The 9,755-nt window shown below is 21.1% G+C and overlaps 3 protein-coding genes across 4 annotated transcripts in view; 1 reads left to right on the top strand and 2 right to left on the bottom strand.

Annotated features, from left to right (window-relative positions):
- Positions 1-3,356, bottom strand: part of LOC102680535 (RNA-binding protein spenito) — a 6,154-nt gene extending 2,798 nt beyond the window's left edge. The window contains exons 1-2 of one of the 2 annotated variants that reach the window (XM_006621008.2): positions 2,858-3,356; positions 468-2,625 (exon numbers count right to left, since the gene is read on the bottom strand). In XM_006621008.2, the coding sequence (XP_006621071.1) occupies positions 468-2,625; positions 2,858-2,982 (2,283 nt within the window). In that variant the 5' untranslated portion in view covers positions 2,983-3,356. Of the gene's footprint in view, positions 1-323; positions 2,626-2,857 lie in introns of those variants that run through there. The other variant, XM_006621007.2, reaches the window with a different exon arrangement.
- Positions 3,357-6,883: 3,527 nt separating this feature from the next.
- The window catches only part of LOC102680140 (fructose-1,6-bisphosphatase 1), an 8,377-nt gene continuing 5,505 nt past the window's right edge, over positions 6,884-9,755 (top strand). The window contains exon 1 of the mRNA XM_006621005.2: positions 6,884-6,984. The gene's annotated coding sequence lies outside the window, so the exon portion shown is untranslated. The remainder of the gene's footprint in view (positions 6,985-9,755) is intronic.
- On the bottom strand, positions 8,399-9,469 carry LOC102680015 (ubiquitin-conjugating enzyme E2 T-like). The gene is made up of 2 exons (XM_006621003.2): positions 9,295-9,469; positions 8,399-8,905 (listed from the first exon to the last, which is right to left on the bottom strand). Exon 2 carries the CDS (start codon positions 8,898-8,900, stop codon positions 8,442-8,444), a length of 459 nt encoding a protein of 152 aa, XP_006621066.1. The 5' UTR covers positions 8,901-8,905; positions 9,295-9,469; the 3' UTR covers positions 8,399-8,441.

Genomic DNA, 9,755 nt, shown 5'->3' with positions numbered 1-9,755 from the left:
ATATAATGTATAATTTTTAACAATTTTTTAAATTATTTTTATTTTTACAAATTTAAAATAATTGAAATAAAAAGTCTAATGACTTATGAAAAGAAAGTAATATAAAAAATATTATATTATAAACTTTTTAAAATCTTACATATTCTAAACAAAATATATAATACTATTTGTCCATAGAATAATTCATCATCCTTCAATTGTTGGAATTAGATTCAAAAAATAAAACTTGAGTTTCCCTGAGTATTAATATTTCAATTAAACTTGTTACTTCTCTTTTATTTGAATTCTTTGAACTATGTTTGCCAAAATATGGATCCAAATTGAGAATACTTTCAAACTATATTATATTTTTTAAAAAACTAAATAATTTTTAACATGATGGTACTAAACACTTTAGCCAGTATATACATATCTAATTTGTGATTATCAGAAACTTAGGCGCTACCCCCCTTAACAACGACGATTACCAGATGATCCTCCTTAAGTCCCTCTTCACTAAGACTTGGACAGGTTCTTTTTAATAATTCTGTGGAGAATGTACAAGGTGGAAATGCATAAAGTACTCCAGTTCCCTCTGTATCTTTGTTAAGAAGTGAAATAACACCAGCTGCTTCTTTTTGTTTTAAATATGATACTAAGTTGCGTAAGGGTCTGGTTTGTACATTAGCATCATCTGTAGATATAACTGTACTTGAACCAGCTAATCCTAGGAAAATAGCATGTGAGCTAGAAGTTTGAATTCTCTTTGATACATCATCTAATTTTGGTTGATCTAAACGTAATCTTTGTGTAATTCTCAACATATGTTTTCCATCTTCATCTTTCATCAAGGCCTCGATTATTTCTGTATCACCATCAGTTAAATGGAATTTAGCTGGAAACAGAGAATTCTTTAAAATTAATGCTCCTTGCCAAACTGCTATTGATTTTCTTGCTACTTCAGGTAATGTTCTAGAAGTAGAAAGCATTCCACTACGAGTATTCTCTGAATCTGAATCAGAATCAATTTGTCTTCTTCGGGGAGATCTTGATCTTGATCTATCTACACCAGGTTCTCTTGATAAAGATCGACGTAAACTTCTTGGTGTTTCATATTCTAATTCTGGAGGTGGTCTACGACTTGACCAATCAGCTTCTTCTCTCATATAACTTTCTGGATAAGTTCCACGATAACCACCTCTTCCTCCACCTCTTCTTTCATGCCATGGAGCAGATCCTCTACCTCTAAATCCTCTTGGTCCATAACCAAAATCACTGTCTGGTGGATAAGGATCATAAGAAGGTTCATAATCTACTGGTCTTGGTCTAAATTCTCCACTTTCTTCTGGATAAGGTCTTGGTTTAAATCCAAATCCTGGAGTCACATCTGCAAAATCGACTCTCAGTCTCCTATCTGGACCACCTAAAGGAAATCCTCTCATTTCTTTTACAGCAGCCTGTGCAGCATCAATTGAATCATATAAAATATAAGCATTACTATCGCCTTTAATGTAATCAATCTTTTTTATTGCTCCAAATCGATCAAATTCTCTTTCTAGTTGTGGTACAGAAGTCCATGGACCTAAACCACCAACCCAGATTCTTGTAGTAGGTGTAGCTTTTCCATAACCAATTTTACATTGGAATTTTCCTATATATTGTCCAGAAAGTTCAACTTTACATCTATGTGCCATATCTAATGTCTGAAATCTGACAAAAGCATAAGCATTTCCTGTTCCTGGTGGAGGTCTTTTAATGTCAATATCATCAACAATTCCATATTTGCTAAAAATTCTTCTTAATTCCTCTTCTGTAATGTTAATTTCTAAATTTCCTGCAAAAAGTGTTCTTGTTGCTAGTGGATCATCTTCTGGAGAAACATGATGTAAGTAATTAGGAAATTTATCTTTTTTATTTTCCACTCGTTCAAATCCATGAACTGGATGTCGTATCATCATATGTCTTGGAGGGCCATAATGATGAGGTGGACCAGGATGAACATGAGGTGGACCATGATGAATTGGTGGTCTAACAAATTCATGATGAGGAGGAGGAATTGCATCACGTCTCATTTCTCTATGTGGTGGTGGCAATCCAACTGGAGGTCCATAAACTCTTTCATATCTTTCTAAAGGTCTATGTCTGTCTGTTGGGCCAGGACTTCTAGCATAGTATCTATCATAATCAGGAGGTGTTATTGATCTTGGACGACGATAAGTATCAGGTCTTTCATAAACTGGCTCAACAAGTGCCACTTTGTCATACATAATAATTCTTGGTTTTGCATGCTTTGCATCTCTGGCATCTTCTGAACTTCTAAAGCAAACATATGCAACACGTTCATCTAATTCATGAGAAATTCTAATAGAAAAATCGCCAAATTTTTTATATTCTCTGTAAAGAGTATCTTTTATCACTTCATCACTTGCTTTTGGATGAATTGAACTGATACAAAGTACTTTATAGCTATATGGACGTTCTGCAGGTAATTCTCTGGGTGCTCTTAAGTAATCATCTCTATGAGAACTTGATTCTACATAACGAGCATGAGAAGAGGCACGTGTTGGAGGACTAGGACTTCTTGCACCTCTACTACGTCGACGAATTCTTTCAGGTGTTATTCGTTCATCACTGGAATCATCATATCTGTAAATTAATTAAAAAATTTCTAGTATTCTTAATATTAAAATATTTTTTATTATTTTAATACAAGAAAGAAATTAATAATATATACATTTTTAATATTTTTCAAATATTTTTAAATAATTTTATAAAATGTGTTTGATAATATATAAAAAAAATCTACTAAAAAATACGATACAAAAAAGAAAATTTAAATAAAATGTAAAAATATCTAATATATTATAAAATTGTTTACCGTCCCATCGATGATCTGCTTCTTTTGACGCGTGGAGGAGGAGTGTCACGACTAGAGCTCCGTTTCATATTGTTGCGGATTTTAACCGTGATCTTATGTCGATCGTCACGCGGAATCCCAATCATCAACGCTGCTTAACACGGCAAAGCCGAACAAATGGCGAAGGAAAAAACAAAGGAACAATAATTACACGAAAATTATTCAGCTTGAATCAAGCCGTCATTCACGAAGTCTTTATCCTTCTCAATGAGCACAAAATGGCGACTTTCTTCTTACTTTACTCAACTTCCGGAATTTCTTTGCAACCTAAAAGAAATTCCATAATAATTAAATTAAATTTTCTTTTGCATTTTTTTAAATTTCCTAATGCCTTTTAATTTCATTTATTGTTTTTAAATTATATTTGTTTTGATTTCCTTTTATGTATATAGTACTACTACTTGCATGTAGAAACTATTGATTCGCAAACTGATATATGAGTATACTTCCGTCGACGAAATGAGATTTGTTCAACGATATTTATTGAAGAAATAAATATGAATTATTTTTTCTAGAGGGCGTTCTATATTAGTTTTATTATTTTACGAAAGACGGCGTTATAAAAAATTATAATAAATATATAATAATTAAATATTATAAAAAATTAAATTGGTCAAATAATATAATTTAGGAACAATTTCATTTTCATTTTATTTTATTTTATTTTATAAATAAAAATAAATGGATTTATATTAAAACATATTCACATACAGATATGTAATTAAATCGAAATTTTTTTATTCAATAGTTCTAATTTCTTTATTCAATGAATTTCAATGCTATAAATTAAAAAAAAATATATTTTTAAACTTATTTCTAAATATATTATATATAACATAAAATTATAAGTTTAATAATCTAAACTAAATATTAATTAAATATATTTTTATATTTATATTAAATATTTTCAAATAAATATATCTTCAAAATAAATATTTAAATATTGCAAAAAATATTATGAATAAAAATTGAAAGTAATATAATCAAATATTGAAATGGACATCTTGTAATTAATACATCTTTGTTCTAACTATAGGAAGTTGAAAAATTTAAAGTTAACCTTACATTTCGTATTCAGAAATGTATATTCATTTTATATAGATATATATGTACTTTATTAAAAGTTGGTATTTTTTATTAATGAGAATAATATAAAATGAATAGTTTGAATTATTTAATATGAAATTATTTAATATAAAATCATTTAATATGATTAAAATAATATATATAGATAATATAAAATACTTACATTATTCTTTCGTTTTAATTTTTTATTTATATCTTTTTTATTTTATTTTTAAATATTATTTGAATGTTTATAAATTTAATGTTTATAAATAGAAATTAAATATTTTTGAACTTTTTATTATAAACTTAACATATTTTTAATTTAATGAATTTTATTACTCATTTTGAACTCATTTCTTGAGAGTGACAAATTATTGTTGAAATATTGATTTTATGAATGAATATATAAAATCAAAAAATAAAATAAAATATATAAAATAAAAATATATTTGTTTATATTATAAATAAACTATTGATAATATAAATTATGATTGTGATACATAATGTATGAATATATAATATATATTCAGTCTATATTTATATAATTATAATTTACAAAATAAATGAATACATTTATTATACTTTATTATACTAATATCATATTATTATATTTATTATACTATATATAATAGAGATTTTATATCTAAATAAATATTATTAAAAATAATAAAATAGAATTGTTTTTATTTTCTATAGTAAAATAATTAATAATAATTAAAACATATTTCATGTTAACAGATGTACGTCATGAATGTTTCATTACATGATACAAATAAATATTTATTATTTTTCAAAATGATTTCCTATAAAAAAATAAATATAAAAATGATTTTTTTTACAAATTTCATTATTTAATATATATATTTTATTGAAATGTGTTAATTTTCGTTAATTATTTAGTAAATAAAAATACAAAAAAGTTTGAAAAATATTTTTAAAATTTCCACAAAATGTTTTCTTCAAAGTAATTAAAAGTATATAATTATATGTAAGCAATTTTGGTAATTAACAAGTTAAAATAATTACTTTAATGTTCAAAAGTATAAAACAAAATCTTTTCTATTATTTGTTTTATATAAAATTATATATTTATATATATATGTACATACATATATTTTTAAAGCAATTTTTTTAAAAATTATTTCACTAATTTAATTTTTTTAATTTATTAATTAATTTTACAATAGGTAAAATCGTTCATTATTTCAATAGGATTGTTTATTTTTATTATCACATTGCAAAAATGTACAACAACATTTGTACAGTTTTTTTTTAACATTTAATTATATATCTTAAAAAATATATTTTTTAGAATTTTTTTCATGATATAAATGCATAAAAGATTTATTAAAGTTGAAAGATTTTAGTCAAGATATTTGATGAACTAAACATATACCATATTGAGTTAACTAAAATATCACATTAAATGATTAAATCATAATAATTCTAAAAATAAGTTCTAAAAATTTTTGAAATTTGAATCCAAAAATCTTTTTTGTTATTATATCATTAATGATTTTTTAATTGAAAAAAATACATAAAAAATATAAAAAATGATTGAATATATTTATATTTTTATAATTTTTATTATTACAAATATTCTATATTTAATTTTCTTATAAATTTTATTGAAATAATTATATTAGGAACTTGTTAGTTTTTGTTTTAGTAATTTGTCACTTATTTTTCTTTTTATTTGACTATTATTATTTATATTTTTAATTAATTGTTTATTATAATGAATGAAGTTAGATAAATGACTTGATCAGATAAATATACAATTAGAGCATAAGTTTATAAAAATAAATCAAAAAAGAGAATAACATTTTTTTATTAAAGGCATTGTTTTAAATCAAAACTGAAAACTTGTCAAATAAAGGAAAATTGAACTAATTTCTGATTATGGATTATTAATAGAAAATTATTTTATATATAAAGATTAAGTAACAGATATAAAATAAAATTTTTTTTATTTTAAGATTATTTTTCAAAAAAATTAAATTTCAAAATTCATATTTCAATAATACTTTTGTTAAATTTGAATTTTTTTAAAAACAAAAACTTGAATAGAAAAGAAAAACAATAAAAGAAGAAGACAATAAAAAAGATTTATTCTTTTTTTTTTACTTATTTTTGTATAATAATAATAATAATAATTCATTTCAGATGAAAATTAATTAAATTCTCTTGTATTCAAACTTAATTTTCTTAGAAACATAATCTTAAATGAAAAATTTTATTCTTGTTTTTTTACTTATTTTTATATATGAAATCATTTTTTATATAATTGTATCTAATTTCTTTAGATAAATAAGATATTTGATTTTTTATTTTAAAAATTCATCAATTAATAATATAAAAAATTTTTTGATTTTTTAAAAATATTACAATAAAAAATAAAATATAACTTATTTAAATCTATAAAATTATATTTTAAATCTTAATTATATATAGATTCAAAAAAAAATTTCATCATAAATTCAAATAAAAAAATTAAAAATTTATAACATAGTTTTTTTTCACAATTCTGATCATTAGCAATTTAAAAAAAAATTTTTTTTATATATTATCTAATACTAATCTATTTATATCTTAAAATAATTCAAGTTGTTTAATCCAATTTTAAAAAATTATTTCATTTTAAAAAATATTCATATTTCTCATTGTATATATTTTGTATTTTTTATTATCTTTACTATTAATATTTATTATAATGTTTGTTACATTATTTATTTTTTTTTATTATACATATAAAAATAATTTAAAAAATCTAAGATAGAAACATTTTAAGATATTTTAAAAATTATTATATTTAAATAAAAAAATTACAAAAAATAATTTATATTTTGAGAAATTTTATACTTAAAATAATAATTTAGTATTAGATGTCACATGAAATGTTAAATTTGTATACATTCGACATTTGAGCATTGGTTTGTTCGGTTGCTTGGAGATTTATTTGATTGTTTAATTGCAAATTTGATATCTTTGAAAAGTTTATTATATTCTGCATAGAAAAGGTACTTTTTAATAAATTTTTAATTTTCTAATCAAGCTTTTTTCAATATATTTATTATTCTTTAAATTCATAATTTTTTTTTTTATAAATTACTATACAGAAACATATTATATAAACTTTTAAATTAGGTTACAAAATTCTTCCTTATCGTTTCTATTCTTTCTATTTCCTTCAATAGATTTTCACCTTTTCAAAACCATTTTTCTATTCAAAATCACATTTCCATAAAAAATTTTTAGAAACAGAACTTTTATAATTTAAGTCTTCAAAAAGTTTATCACTTCTTTTTTTTTAAGACTTCTTCAAAAAAAAAAAGTATTTTTTCATTAGAATGCCATTAAAAAAAAATCATGGATTTAGATGGTGCCTATTTTTTTATTAAAATTCAAACTAATTTTCAAAAATAATATAAACTTTTTTTATAAAAATTCAATATACCATGTGGCACAACTTAATACTAAGAAATTTTTGAAACTTGAGATTTGAAGCTAAAGTAAAAAATTTTAAATTCTATGCTTTTATTTTTCTTTTAAAATTTTTATTATAACAAATATTGTATTATTCAAATATTTTGTCTATCCAAATCTTTACATACATTATGTCTATAATTGGCTAACAGTTATAATTAACTATAATTTTTATACATATAAATATATCAATATGCCAAATTTCATTGAAATTAGAGAATAAAGATTATTTATTAAAGAAAACTATATTTCACATAATTAAACTCAGCTATATTTCTTAAACCATAGAAAATAGAAAAAGATTTTAATTAAATTATTTCACACAGTATATTATTAGTAAATAAGAATATATATAGTAGATGAAAATGTGATATCTTAAAAATTTCAGAATCATTTTAACTTCTCTAAATTAAATTATATATTTTTTCTATATTGATTAATGCAGTTTTTAATTCTCTATAAAAATATATTATTAAAAACATAGTTGTAATATGATATTTTAAAAATGATATTTTATCTTTGATTGAATATTTATCTTATAAAAAATAAGAAAGAAATAAATATATGATTTTATGCATTCACATATTTTATAAAATTAAAATTAAAATGTTTAAACAGACATGAAAATCTATATCTTTTATAAATAATAATGAAATACATTCATTAGTAAAAATTTAGAGTTATATTTAAAACAAATAAAAATAATTTTTAAATTTTCTGAATCTAGCTGAATCTAGTTATATCAAACATCTTTATCATAAATTATAAATTTTCATGTTTCATATGTTACATATTTATTTTTCAAATAAATGAAATTTATATAATTAAGTAAATAGAAGATTTATATAATTAAGTAGTAGAAGTTATTTTTTTTATTAATCATTAAAATTAATATTTTAAAAATTAAAATGATGAATAATTAGGAAATCATGAAAATGAAAGTATTAAAAAAATAAACATAATATATATTATGTAACCGAATGAATAAAAGTTAATTTTTTGTTTTATTCATAAATTGTTTTGCCTTTCTTTCAAATTCTTGTCTATTAAATTTATATTCTTGTGCAATATCTGCCATTAAAGGATCATCAGGATTTGGATTTTTTAACAAACATTGTATAGCATCTAAAAGATTTTTTAATCCAATAGTTGGTTTCCAATTACCTTTAGGTGGCATGTTTAAAAGATCCATACAAATACGGCCTTTATTATCAATATTTGGATGATAAATAGGTGTCTGAAAAGTAATTCTTGGAGGTTCAAATGGATATTGTTCAGAGATATCAATTGACAATTGAAAAATATATCCACTATATGGACTTTCATTTGGTCCAAGAATTGTTGCCGCAAAGTTTTCAAAATTGTTAGATTTTGGATAACATGAAATACCTTCTATAGGATCTTGATTAAGTTTTTCAAATTCACGTTTCAATCTAATAGATCTCTGCATATTATCTATAATAAAAATAAATATATATTTTCCATATTTAAGTTAAATTAATTTGATATCAATAACAAATTCATTTTAAAGTTATTATTTTAAATGTACACAAAAAATCATTTTAAATATATAATTATTATTTACTATTATTATATAACTAAAAAATATAATAAATAAACAGTAAATTTTTTATTAATAAATTTTTTTTTGTTACTTGTTATTTTTAATATTACTATATTTAATTGTTTTAAAAGCAAAATTTTAATTTCTTTTTCAATGTTTAATCTTTGTAAATTATAATTAATTACATGTATTTGAATCATATAACTATTATTTACATTCTTTATAATATTTTTGATATACATTATATATATTTATAAATATTTATATACATATTTCTTACCTATTTGAATTAAATTCAAATTTTATATTCTAATTGTTTAATTGTTTTATATTATAATTTAATTATAATATTTCTATACGTATTATATAAGTAGTAAACAAATACTATATAATAAAATACAAGTTTATATTTATAAATTTTAAATATTAAATTATTTTATAAATTATAATTTGTTCTGTCTCAATATATATCTTAAATGTGTATTGTATCTATATGTGTTGAAAATATATTTGGCAACATTGTACATATATTTATTCTATGCTCTATATTTTTGATCAAGTTACTAAAAGTTACTAGTTTTCGTTCTGCGTTTTTATGAAATATTTATTTATAACATGTTGTTATGATAAATTACATAAAGAAGAATTGAATTTAATTTTTCTTTTTTTTATAGCATATATATATTTAATAGGAATTAAAAATATAGATTTTGATTATTAAAATTTACATTAAATATTATA

The sequence above is a fragment of the Apis dorsata genome, unplaced genomic scaffold, assembly GCF_000469605.1.
Source record: "Apis dorsata unplaced genomic scaffold, Apis dorsata 1.3 scaffold_575, whole genome shotgun sequence".
Classification (NCBI taxonomy): Eukaryota; Metazoa; Arthropoda; class Insecta; order Hymenoptera; family Apidae; genus Apis; species Apis dorsata.
The sequence above is the reverse complement of the archived record's forward strand: the minus strand, read 5'-3'. Positions and strand labels throughout refer to the sequence as shown.

Coding starts and splice junctions, on each gene's coding strand:
- LOC102680015 (XM_006621003.2), bottom strand. CDS start 8,900: ATGCAGAGATCTATTAGATTGAAACGTGAATTTGAAAAACTTAATCAA.